Source organism: Solanum stenotomum, chromosome 6, assembly GCF_019186545.1.
Source record: "Solanum stenotomum isolate F172 chromosome 6, ASM1918654v1, whole genome shotgun sequence".
NCBI lineage: Eukaryota > Viridiplantae > Streptophyta > Magnoliopsida > Solanales > Solanaceae > Solanum > Solanum stenotomum.
This window is the reverse complement of record NC_064287.1, coordinates 56,705,400-56,718,872: the sequence shown is the minus strand read 5'-3', so window position 1 is coordinate 56,718,872 and position 13,473 is coordinate 56,705,400. Positions and strand designations below refer to the sequence as shown.

General features: G+C 36.8%; 1 protein-coding gene across 1 annotated transcript in view; it reads left to right on the top strand.

Annotated features, from left to right (window-relative positions):
* Positions 1-767: 767 nt before the first annotated feature.
* Positions 768-13,473, top strand: part of LOC125868964 (uncharacterized) — a 14,286-nt gene continuing 1,580 nt past the window's right edge. The window contains exons 1-12 of the mRNA XM_049549519.1: positions 768-930; positions 2,336-2,875; positions 3,238-4,431; positions 4,537-4,864; positions 5,290-5,545; positions 5,629-5,845; positions 6,565-6,917; positions 7,014-7,526; positions 8,213-9,407; positions 9,615-9,956; positions 10,084-10,321; positions 10,883-13,458. Coding sequence (XP_049405476.1) covers positions 814-930; positions 2,336-2,875; positions 3,238-4,431; positions 4,537-4,864; positions 5,290-5,545; positions 5,629-5,845; positions 6,565-6,917; positions 7,014-7,526; positions 8,213-9,407; positions 9,615-9,956; positions 10,084-10,321; positions 10,883-13,458 — 7,869 coding nt within the window. The 5' untranslated portion in view covers positions 768-813. The remainder of the gene's footprint in view (positions 931-2,335; positions 2,876-3,237; positions 4,432-4,536; positions 4,865-5,289; positions 5,546-5,628; positions 5,846-6,564; positions 6,918-7,013; positions 7,527-8,212; positions 9,408-9,614; positions 9,957-10,083; positions 10,322-10,882; positions 13,459-13,473) is intronic.

The window sequence follows — 13,473 nt, the reverse complement described above, 5'->3', positions numbered from 1 at the left end:
TACATATATCTGGACGTATCTGGAGGCACCAAAATCTGATAAAATACGAAATATTACAACCTAGAGTTTATCTAAATAATTATGTTCTAAACTAATAAGATTTATGTAAGTTCATCAATAAATATTTTATCACTTTTTGCTAATTACTGTATATAATCATAAAATAAATTTACTAATATTATGAAAGTATATATAAACTAATCATAATTAAGAAAAATTACATGTCAAAATAAACATATACAATATTCAAAGGTTGTTTGATCCATGAAATAATATGAAACACCTACAATTAAGTTCGAAATTAAATTTATCTCTTAATATTATAATTTAGTCTGCGAATCAAACTACTCGGGATTAGTGAGACTTTCATTTTTTTTTATTGTAGAAGATGAAAAGACTGCCTCTTTTATTTCCTTAAAAAACGTACACATGTCTCTATAGCAACTTTTCCTCTTTGTCGTACATATAGTTCTTGTTTTGCTTGCTTCATTATATTTCTTTTTAACTTTGAAAAAAGAAACAAAGTTGATTTGATTATCTTTTTATTGACTAATATTGCTAGTAGCTAGCTTTTAATTGGTACGTACATATTGTTAAAGTTGATTGTTTTTTTTTTTTTAAAACTTCATGATGAAGACTTCCATATTTGCTTTTTCATTTATTTATTAGTTTTTTGGGCACACTAGGTAGTACTATATTTTATTACAAAATTTAATTTCATCATTCTCTTGTATGCAGCAATTTGGAGTACAGTGACATTTATTTTATATAAAAAATTATCTATTGTGAAGATTTCTTTTGAGTGATTGAAGTATGGAAGGAAGTTGTAATTCTAGGAAAAAGAAAGGAGGACCTAAAGATGACTTCATTGATTTGGTCTTCTCATGGTCTATACAAGATATTCTTGATGATCCTCTATATCAAAATCAGGTATTTTTTTTTCTTTTTTGGTTACTTATTTTGGTTTAGAAGTGATCTTGAAAGAGTTCAGTACTGTCTGTTTGTTTGATTTTGACTTGACACGAAATTTATGAAAGTACAAAACTTTTGAATGTTACGGTGTTTAGCTAAAAAATCGTAGAATGTACTATAATGTGTATGAATATTTTGGTCTTAGACATGTTAGGTGAAAAGCTGAAACCGTGGACAAAAATAAGAGGATATGTTTTCAACTACTAAAATGGGGGATTATTTCTCTAAAGAATGGAGTAGAGATTTTTTTTTTTTTTTTTTTTAATAATTTCCACTTCGTGATTGTAGGCTCAGTATGACCAACAAGTTTTTTTTGCATTTTAGTATCCTATGAAGTTTAGTGATTGGGAAACTTATTGTCAAAATTATTGAGAATGTTGCATATTTGATGTTTTGCATTGCACATGACTCATGAGTTGAGCATTTTTCGAAAACAACTTCTCTGCCTCGAGGTAGGATAAGTCTGCATACACTCTATCCTCCCCAGACCCCACTACACTATGTATATATGTTGTTGTTTTTTGATGATTTGCACAATGTTTTGTTTGCACTTTGGAAAGAGGGAATTTGCCTAGATGTTATATATTCCTCATGAAGTTGCATCAGTCTCTTATTTCTTTGTACTCTAAAGACATTTTTTCCCTATGATATTCTTGATCTTTGATAGTTTTGTCACTCATCTACTCTTTTAGTGAAAAGAAAGGATAAGAGAGATATTTTTATTATTATTTTTCTCTAAGAATGTGTTTGGTATGAAGGAAAATGTTTTTCACGAAAATATATATTTATTTGGAAATGTTCTTTTTTTGGAAATAAGTGATTTTCTTACTTATTTTGTTGTGTAAGTAGAAAATATTATTTCGAAAGTATTTGTATATAATCTAATCAAACACCATAGAGAATGGGGGTGGTGACGAAAAGGGCTATAGAGGATGGCAGGGGTGGAGTCAGCTTGTGGTCAAGGGGTTCATTCGAACCCCCTTTGGTAGAAAATTATACTATTTATACATGGACAATTTTTTTTTTATGTATATATAGAAGATGTCAAACCCCCTTCAACTAGTTGATATGTTTAATTCTTCAGATCCCACTTAGTGAGAATTCCTAGCTCTGCCACTAAGAGTGGATGTGGGGTGCCAATTGTGGAACTTGTTTTTTCTAGTTGAGCTAGGGAAATCATTTTACTCATTTGCAAGTGTTAGAGTTGGTCAGAGTCTCACATTAACTGCTGAATGAACTGGTGGTCTTCTTATATGGGATTAGGAAATCCTCTTTTCATGAGCTAGATTTTGGGGTTGAGTTAGGCTTATGTGCCATATCTTTACATGTATTAGAGTCTGCTTATATGAATTCTGTTTTGTAGGTGGAGAAGATTCCAGAATCATTTGAATCAGTGGATCATTACCTGGGATCGTTTGGCTTCCCTTTACTGGAAGAAACACGGGCTGATATTGCTGCTTCTTTGGAAGTCATAAACAATGCACCTTTTGGTGAATTGATCTCCTTGGAGGAGAAACCACTTGGATCACTATGTTTTAATGTTAAGGTTGACTATTGGAGGAATTTATCTGGTGATGGAAAGGAGCCTTATCGAACATTGCCTGGAGATATTGTCATTATCTCAGATGCTAAACCGGAAACTGCTTATGACCTTCCACGGCTTGGATGGAATTGGACTTTTGCATCTGTAATTAGCATTACTAACGATGAGGATGATGATTTAACTGCATCCACTAGTTTTAAAGTCAAAGTTGCTAGAGATATTGAGATTTCTGAGGGAATGCGAAAATCTTTCTATATAGTGTATTTGGTAAATGTGTTACCGAGTAAGAGAGTATGGCGTGCTCTAAGTATGAGAAAGAATTTTAACATTATTGGGAAAGTTCTGTACTGCGGGGATGAGGTAAGTAATTTTGCTTCTTAATTACTAAAAAAAACTCGTTTTTCGTGATGACTCGATGCAGAGTCACCTCCCGAGTTTAGGTAGTTCTGTAAACAACTACATCACTCTACTACTCATTGTACAGTTTTCATAACTTGATATATTTACTTTTCTGTCGGACCTGGAAAAAAAACTGTGTGTTCCTTGTCCATCTTGGAAAAGAAATTGAGACATGCCCTTTTTTCCAGATGCAGCCTCAATGGGTGTTTTTTTCCCTTGGAGTGTACATATGGATTTGGAATGTGTGCTTGTATTTTCCTATTTTCAGTATCTGTTTCACTTAGTTCATTTTGAGGATGAAATAGACATTTGTTTGTGTGCAGAAACAGGGCGAGGATAAATGTAACATTTGTTGTGCATCTATTAATGATGGTCTATCTGGAGAAGTTGTTAGTGATATGCTGTCTAAGTTGAATGATTCACAGGCTGAGGCAATCTTGACCTCTCTTGATTCGTTGAAGTGTCGTCACAAGCCTTCAGTTGAACTCATTTGGGGACCACCTGGTACAGGAAAGACCAAGACTACGAGTGTCATGCTCTTCATACTATTGAAAATGAAGTATAGAGCTCTTACTTGTGCCCCAACAAATGTAGCAGTAACACAAGTGGCTTCGCGGTTACTTAAACTGATCAGTGAGTCATTTAAAAATCCTTCCGCAGAAATGGATATTTGTCCTCTGGGTGATGTTCTCTTGTTTGGGAATAAGCACGGGCTAAAAATTGGTCAAGATATTACAGAGATTTACCTTGATTATCGTGTTGATAGGCTGGTGGAGTGCCTCGGACCGATGACTGGTTGGAAACACTGTATAAGTTCCACGCGCGGGTTTCTTGAAGATTGTGTTTCTGATTATGACATATATGTTGAGAATGAGTTGATCAAACTGAAGAAACTTGCTGATAAAGAGGAGGCTCGGAAGGAAAAAGAAAAAATCAGTTCATTGATTGATTTTGCTAGATCACGGTTTAATTTAACAGCTTCGTCTTTGAGAACATGCATGTTCAAATTCTGTACTCATTTACCGTTATCTCTTATTCGGGAGGAGAATTTTGAAAAAATGGTACGCCTTATCTCCCTACTTGATTGTTTGGAGGGAATGTTATTTCAAGAGAATGTTGGATCTAAAGAACTGAGGGAACTCTTTTCGTGTCAACAAACAATTGATGTCTCTTCTGACACATTTTTGGGCGAGTGTTCCTTACCTTGTTTAAGAAGCCAGTGCCTTGTTTGTCTGAAAGATGTTGGCAAATCTCTCGGAGAACTGAGTCTTCCTAGTGCAATGAGTAAGGAGTTGATTAGGGACTTCTGTATACAAAAGGCTTCTTTGGTTTTCTGCACGGCTTCTAGTTCGTATAGGCTTCATTCACTGGATATGGAGCCCTTTGACTTATTAGTCATTGATGAAGCCGCCCAATTGAAGGAGTGTGAATCTGTCATACCTTTTCAACTACCATGTCTGAGGCATACTGTTTTGGTGGGTGATGAGTGTCAACTGCCTGCAGTAGTTAAGAGTCAAGTAAGTTTGCTGCCTTTTTGTGCATGCGATTTAAAGGAATTGCAAGTGCAACCGATATCTTGTCACTATAATTTTTTTTAACACAATTCTGTTACTCTTAAACAGCTCTCTGAAGAAGCTGGCTATGGAAGGAGCCTTTTTGAGAGACTCAGTTCGCTGGGTCATTCTAAACTCTTGCTTAACGTACAATATCGCATGCATCCATCAATTAGTCAATTCCCAAATTCAGCTTTCTACTGTAAGCAAATTCTTGATGCCCCTTTTGTTAAGCATAAAACGTATGAGAAAAGATATCTTCCAGGAAGATGTTTTGGCCCGTATTCCTTTATAAATGTTCCGTTGGGTAAAGAAGAAATGGATGATGTTGGACATAGCCAAAGGAATATGGTTGAGGTGGCCTTGGTAATGAACTTGGTGCGTAGCTTGTTTAAAGGTATAGTCGTACTAACGAAACGTACAATTTTGTGGTTAGAATTTTCCTGAAATTCTCTTTTTGTCAATTTTCTTTATAACTACATCTACCTTTCTCGAAATTAACACTATTTATGGTACTGAATGGTTTAGTCCCAAGAGTAGCAAAAATAAGCAAGTGTTATTGTGCATGAGGTATCCTTAAATTGTATTTCTTAACCACCAAAAAGAAACATAGGCTTAGTGAATATATCTGTGACGACATCCTCTCTACCCCACAAACATAGGGGTAAGGTCCACGTACATTTTGTCCTCCCCATAGCCCAGTTGTGGGATTACACTGGGTATGTTGTTGTGGGGTTTGCATGGGTGGGATGCTCTTTGTAGCTTAAACACTTTTTCTGATTTTTTTTTTTGGTTTCGTTATCTTCTATACTTTGTTTGCAGCTTGGAGTGGCTCCAAGAAGAAACTCAGCATTGGTGTTATATCACCTTATGCTGCACAAGTTTTGGCTATAAAAGGTAAACTTGGGCGGAGGTATGATACCCATGATGGTTTCGAAGTTAAGGTGAAGTCAGTCGATGGATTTCAGGGAGGGGAGGAAGATATCATAATAATATCTACTGTGAGATCTAATTCAGGTGGATCAATCGGTTTCTTGTCTAGTCTACAGAGGACTAATGTTGCTTTGACCAGGGCTCGGTATGGATCAATCTTTTTGGTTGTTTCATCACAGTAAAATCTTTATTCTTATAAGCTGGCATCTCAGGGTTTTATTCTTGTAGGCATTGTCTATGGATTCTTGGCAATGAGCGAACATTACTTGAGAGCAACTCTGTCTGGCACACATTAGTTCTCGACGCTAAGGATCGTCAGTGCTTCTTTCATGCTGATGAAGACAATGACATGAGGACAACAATTTTAGATGTTAAAAAACAATATGATCAGCTGGATGATTTACTTAATGCAGACAGTATTTTGTTCAAATCTCAAAGATGGAAGGTACAATCTTGTGCTTTAGTTCTCTTGAGTTATGGCACCATGAACATTCAACACTTGAGTGTTTGGTCCGCAACACTCTTTTTTCCATTTCTTGTTATTTTTCTTGTATATTGAACCCCAGGTGGGATTTGCTATGGCCTATTTTCATGAAAATAATGTTTCCTTATTCTATGTTGCTGTTGTTTATTGTAACGAGTGAAATCTGAAGAAATTAGTAGTTGATTTTCAATCTCATCTTTAAAAGTGTTTTTAACTAAGGATGGAATATTTCATTTTTGGATTGTTGTACCTACTATTATTGTCACAGGTGGCCCATGTGTTTCCACCCCCTTCCAGTTGTTTGTTCATGTAGTATGCTTGATACGTTTACGGGTTATGCATATTGTCTTTCTTATGGCTCACTTTTTCATTTAGAAAAATTGTGTTTCACTTGTATAGTGACATCTTGCATTAGCATTACCACGATACTTCCTCCTGGCCCGGTGCACCTATTATTCTAAGTTTTGTGTGTTCTACTTGCATCAGTTATAGTCAATGCAAACATCTGTCTTTGTCCATTTTATAAGTTTGTTCTTTCTTAGTGTCGGCTTAACTCATTGAAGGTGCTAAACTTTGGTCAGTATTATTTGTCACACATAAATACATTCTTTTGATTTATACAACAGTATTATTAGTCTACTTGGCCTTCCTGGTGAATCATCTTCCACATTGTTGCTCAGGTACTCTTCAGTGACAATTTTAGAAAATCATTTGTGAAGCTAACGTCCTCCCGCTTGAGGAAGTCTGTGATAAATCTTCTGGTTAAGCTGGCCAGTGGATGGCGTCCCAAGAGAAAGAGTGTGGATTCAATTTCTGAGAGCTCATCTCAAATTGTAAAACAATTTAAGGTTGAAGGCCTGTTTGTCGTTTGCTCTATTGATATTCAGAAAGAATCCACCTATACTCAAGTGCTGAGGGTTTGGGATGTATTACCCTTGGAGGAGGTTGCAAAGTTGTTGAAACGTCTTGATAACATATTTTCAATGTACACTGATGAATTCATTAAGCTTTGCAATGAGAAGTGTCTTGAGGGGTAAACTAATTCTTTTGTGCTCTGTAGATTCAAGTATTACGATGAACGACAATTGTTTCTTGTAAATTTTATTTTAACCTTCTCATGTTTGTACAGGGACTTGGAAGTTCCGAAGATTTGGAAGCTTTGTCGTGAGATAAGTCAGTATAAAAGCATTTCTAGTGAGAGCCAATTGAATCATGAATCAACTGGTGCGGAAGATGGTAGAAGTTGTGTTGAACATTCAAGAGTCAGTGAAAGCTTGTTATTGATGAAGTTTTACTCATTATCATCTGGTGTTGTCAATCATTTGCTCTCTGATCTCCATGGTGAAGCATTAGATCTCCCTTTTGAAGTTACTAATGAAGAGAGGGAGATAATCCAATTTAGTAGAAGCAGTTTCATCCTCGGTCGCTCAGGCACGGGGAAAACCACAGTTTTGACCATGAAGTTATTGCAGAAGGAGCAACAACATCACAATTCTGTTGAAGGATTAAATAAAGCAGGGAAGCAAGATGAGGATAATCAATGTGTAGGAGAGGCTATCAGGGAAACCCTGCGTCAACTTTTCGTGACAGTTAGTCCGAAACTTTGTTATGCTGTCAAACAGCAGATTTCTCAGTTGAAAAGGTGAGTTCTAATCTTGTTGTCTGAGTTTACTGGAGCTGCTTGCTGACTATTGATGAGTTATGAGTATTGAAACCTTGAACTGAAGTGTAATGTTAAATATTGTAAAATAATCTTCGTTGGAACAGATGTACTAAGAATTATGGAACATGAAGTTATAGCTTTAGTGCTTTGATCTAGGGGTAAGAGTTCAAAATGTAATGTCGATTAGTTACACGTCAGGCATTAGTTCATTTATCCTATCTGAATTATAGGTGCTCGTAATATTCCAAGACATAAGCATTACGCAGTGCTACCATTTATTTTTTTGAACATCTTCTGCTGCTTGACCTTCCTAAATCTTTTATTGTCAAAAAAAAATTTGCAACCTAGAAAAGTCCGTGTTCTTAACCTTTCTGAATTTCTTTAATCTGTATATAAACAAGTAAAGAAGGAACGTGGGGAGGTAGTTAAGGTATTCACATGATAACAACTCTTTCCATAAAATTGACAATATGGTGAGCTAGTTTAAATGATTTGTAGCTGGTGGAGTCGTATGTTTTCACATTTTTACCTGCTTGTTTTTTTTTTATGTTATTATGATTTATTAGTTCAGACATGTTTTTCAGGTGAGTTAGTGTTGCGGCTATAAGATTCAACAAAGTTTTTATTTTTATCCAATTTAGAGGTGTGCATTCTTAATTTTGCAGCTTTGCTTGTGGTGGAAGTTTCTCAGCAGAAAACAGCTTGCTTGAAATTGATGATTTGGATGGGACGACACAGTTTAGAGATTTACCGAACTCTTTTATTGGCATTCCTTACATGAAATACCCTCTTGTGATCACATTTCACAAGTTCTTATTGATGCTTGACGGAACAATAGGTTCTTCCTACTTTGATAGGTTCCATTTGAAGTGGGACCTGTTTGAAGACAGAAGTTTGAGGTCAGCTGCTTTAAGATCCTTCGTAAGAGAGAAGGAGGTCAACTATGAATGCTTCTGTAGCTCGTATTGGCCTCACTTCAGTACTGTGTTGACGAAAAATCTTGATCATTCAAGGGTGTTTACTGAAATTCTTTCTTATATAAAAGGAGGATTAAAATCAGGAGATTTTCAAGATGGGAAACTCAGCAAAGAGGCTTATATTTCAATGTCCGAACATCGAGTCTCTTCGATAAGTGCAGAAAAAAGAGATAGAATATATGGTATTTTTCAGGATTATGAAAAGATGAAGATGGAGCGTGGTGAATATGATATAGCTGATTTGGTTAATGATCTTCATAGTCGGCTAAAGTATCAGCATCTCGATGGTGACAAAGTAGATTTTGTGTATATTGATGAAGTTCAAGATCTCACAATGAGACAGATAGCATTGTTCAAATATATTTGTAGAAATGTCGAAGAAGGATTTGTTTTCTCTGGTGATACAGCACAAACAATTGCTAGGGGGATAGATTTCAGGTTTGAAGACATTAGGAATCTATTCTATACCGAGTTTGTCATGGATTCAAAGGGTGATGAAGTTTCCCATAGAAAAGACAAGGGACATTTATCACCTGTTTTTCAGTTGCTTCAGAACTTCCGGACACATGCCGGTGTACTCAAACTAGCACAGAGTGTAGTTGATTTGCTTTGTCATTATTTCCCTCACTCTGTTGATTTCTTGAAACCTGAAACAAGTCTTATTTATGGTGAGGCTCCGGTATTGTTGAAGCCCGGAGCTGATGAAAATGCAATTCTAACTATTTTTGGGAATACTGGAAGTATTGGACATAAAATGATAGGTTTTGGTGCAGAACAGGTAATCTTAGTGCGGGATGAATCTGCGAAGAAGGAAATCTCCGGTTATATTGGAAGGCAAGCACTTATTTTGACTATTGTTGAATGCAAGGGTTTGGAATTTCAGGCAAGTCCTAAATTTGCTTAATTATTATTCTTGGGATTTCAATTGTTAGTATCAATCAAATCTGTTTTCTTTTTAATGATATTCAACATATTTATGTTTAGCCTAGGTTTTTAATGATATTCGATATAACTGCTTCATTTACCCATCCCATCTACTGGTTGATAGCTTTACCTTTATCATCTTATTTCCTTCTTTGATCTTTTGCAGGATGTACTGCTGTACAATTTTTTCGGGTCATCGCCACTTAGAAATAAGTGGAGAGTGGTATATGAGTTTATGAAAGGAAAAGGTGTAGTAGATATATCCTTCCCAAATTTCTGTGAAGAACGACATAGTCTATTGTGTTCTGAACTAAAACAGCTTTATGTTGCTATCACTCGAACAAGACAAAGGTTATGGATTTCTGAGAGTGTCGAAGAATTTTCCAAGCCTATGTTTGATTACTGGAGAGGATTGTGTCTAGTGGAAACAAGGGAGATAGATGATTCACTTGCACAAGCAATGCAAACTTCTAGCACTCCGGAGGAGTGGAAGTCGAGGGGAGTGAAGGTTTGTCCAGTTGATTTGCCTAGTCTTATTTCTATTAACAAATTCATTTGTTCAAATCTCTCTCTTGTGTTGCTTTACATATGAGCGTTAATTGGTCCTGATAAAGTGCTTTGATGTTATCATGCAGCTCTTTTGGGAAAAGAATTATGAGATGGCAATCATGTGCTTTGAAAAAGCAGGAGAAAGGAATTGGGAGAAAAGGGCAAAGGCAGCTGGATTCAGGGCAGCTGCTGAGCGAATTCGTGATTCGAATTCCAAAGAGTCTTCCACCTACCTACGTCAGGCGGCTGAAATTTTTGACTCGATAGGAAGGTTCGAGGCAGCAGCCGAATGTTTTTATGATTTGAGGGAGTATAAACGGGCAGGTAACATTTGGTGTTTACTTTCTCAAGAGTTCCTTCTTTGCTAGGCATTTTCTAGTGTTTTATTAGAACATTTCTTCATTTCCATTTACTCCCTCCGTTTTCAATTATTTTTTTGTCTTCTTTACTTCCTTAAACTTTGTGCCAAGTCAAAATCCAGACAAACAAATTGATACAGAGGGAGTATCAGATACTTGTATCCAATTTTGAGCTCTAGTTATATACATCTCCGAACATTTCTGTTAGTAATAATGAACTGTACTGCTATGCTAGGTAGACCTCGAGTGACTTATTTAAGTTCGAGTCTTGTGCTAAATGAACTATGTCTAGTATTAAGTGGAGAAGTATATGGTTGGCCCAAAGGTTTTGCTCTAGACGGATTTCTATGTCATATAAAAAGAACCTCTATTGACTTTTTACTTCACTCACATTCTTTTTATGGTGTTCTGAGTTGATGACTGGAGAATCTTTTCCTGGTCTTGCTTTGCATCACGGTAACCTTACATCATGACTAAATAATGTTGTTTTTTGATCGTTTTCTTAACTTTCTAAACTTACCCGCAGGACAAATTTATTTGGAGAAGTGTGGAAAACCTGAGCTGATTAAAGCCGCCGAGTGTTTTACACTGGCTGAATGCTATGAGCAGGCTGCCAAAGTTTATGCAAAAGGCAGTCATTTCTCAGAGTGCTTATCAGTTTGCACCAAAGGAAAGTGTTTTGAATTGGGCTTGCAATATGTTGAGTACTGGAAACACGATGCTGCTCAGTGTAGTACAGTGGGTGAAAGAGAGACTGAAATTGACAAAATGGAGGGGGAGTTCCTGAGCAATTGCGCGTTACATTATTTTGAGCTCAACGACCGAGTTTCCATGATGAGATTTGTGATAGCATTCCCTAGAATTGACATGAAACGCAATTTGTTGAAGTCTCTGGGGTGCCTTGATGAGTTGCTGTTGTTAGAAGAAGAGTTAGGGAACTTCACTGAAGCTGCAGAAATTGCCCGGCTGGAAGGGAATATTCTTCGTGAAGCGGATATAACAGCAAAGAATGGGGATTTTGGCAAGGCATCGTCACTTGTTCTTCTTTATGTTCTCTCTAACTCTCTGTGGATCTCAGGAGGTAAAGGTTGGCCTTTGAAGTCATTTTCAGAAAAAAAGGAACTTTTGGAAAAGGCTATGTCGTTTGCGATGCATGGATCCAATTCTGAAACCACGTGCACTGTGGTTAAAGTTTTATCAAACGAGTCAAGTGATTGGTCTGGCTTGAAGCACGTTTATGTCGCGTCGCAGAAATGTAACAGTCCAATCAGTGAAATTTTGAGTTGTAGAAAAATACTGGATGTTCATTGTGAAACTAACGTGGCAAAGTATATTTGGGATGATAATTTATCAGCCAATGTGATGAGTTCAGAAGAATTGGTTTTATGCAGCCAAGTCAGTGTAAGGACACTGCTTCACTTTTGGAATTTGTGGAAGAAGACAATCTTTGATCTGATAGAATCTCTCCAGGGCCTTGAGTTTGAAAACTTCGGAGAGTATAACAGCTTATGTACTTTCTGCGTAAATTACTTTGGTGCTAGGCAGCAATTGAATGATCTTAATGCTACATATGCACTGTTGCATCCTGCTGCTGAATGGGTGAAAAAAATTCACCAAAGCTTCATCCGGTGGAGCAAAAAGATGGTATTTGTTGATGCTCGGCATTTTATTTATGCTGCTCGACAACACTGGCATACCGAATTACTTTTTGTTGGTTTGAAGGTTCTTGAAACTCTTGAATCCATATATAAGTTGGCTGCAACTTCAAAGTCTCATTTCTGGCAAAGCATGTGCCTTCTAAACATATATGAGATTGGTAAATTTTTAAGTGAGTCCAAGGAGCTTGATTCTAAGAGTTTTGAGTGGAAAATACAGAATGCCTTGAAACTGTCAACGAAATACTTTGAGAAAGCCTTCCCTCTTGACCCCCGTCAATCGTTGATGGAGAATATCATTTCACTAAGGAGAACTGAGCTTTCACATGATTTGCTTCAAGAATTCATCCATCAAAATATTAACACCAGAGGTCCTCTGACCTATGGACAGATTGGAAGAGTGATGATCATATGGCTTGCCTCCGGAAAACTATCTGAAGATTTGTACAAGAAAATTATTGATAGAGTTCCAACAGAATCATGGAAATCATTCATGGAAATTCTCAGCTACGCTAGAGCGACAAAAATGGAAAAGTATCAATCAGGCAATGCTAGTGGAGGCAGAACTTCCGAGTCTCGTGTAGCTATAGATATTGTTCCAAGTGAAGTTATGGAGGTTACATTAGTTGAGAAATTTTATGAAGCATTACAAGATACCTATAAGGTGAATTGGATCAGATTAAGTGACTATATCTCCCCGAGTTGTTTCTTGTATCTTGTTGAGCGTTTTCTGATTTTGGTGTCACAGTCTAAAGGGTTCTTTTTCACTACAAAATCATCATTGGTGGAATGGCTGAATTCCGAGCAATCTGAGGTCCTACACACTTCCAAGGTTGCTATAAACCGAGAGTCTTTGGAAAAGTTTTATGACTCTGTTCTTATGATGGTACGACAATTCCTTTCCGATAAACTTGGTACAATTCAATGGATTAGACAACCAGGGATCATTTTTGAGGCATCCTATAAGCTATTTGTTATGAGATTGGTTGTTATCCTATGCTTGTTGTGTGTGAACAGCGGGAAATACTATGATGTTCTTATCTATATGCTCAGAAACCATGATGTTAAGAACCAGCTTCCGAAGAATTTCTATGACATTCTTGGACCAGGTTTGAGGCGGAAGTACATCCAAATCAGTGAAATTGGGGAAGCATTTCAAATTTCTGGAGATCCTCTTTTGTGTGTTAACCTGCATGAGAATACCACCAGAAAGCATCCTAATGTCATTCATGTGCAGTTGGGAACAAACTGCAATATAGAAGACATTTTTGACTTGCTGTTTCCGGCTAGAAATGAGTCACAAGCTCCTAATTCCACAGTTTCGGAAGTCATGACTAATCCAGATGCTACTTCTTCCTCGGACTGTTCTGACCAACCAAAGATTTTGACAGTGCCATGTTCTGAAGTCTCTCCTCCGTCGGAGCAGAATCTGCAACAAGTGAATTGGGCCTTGTTTCATGAA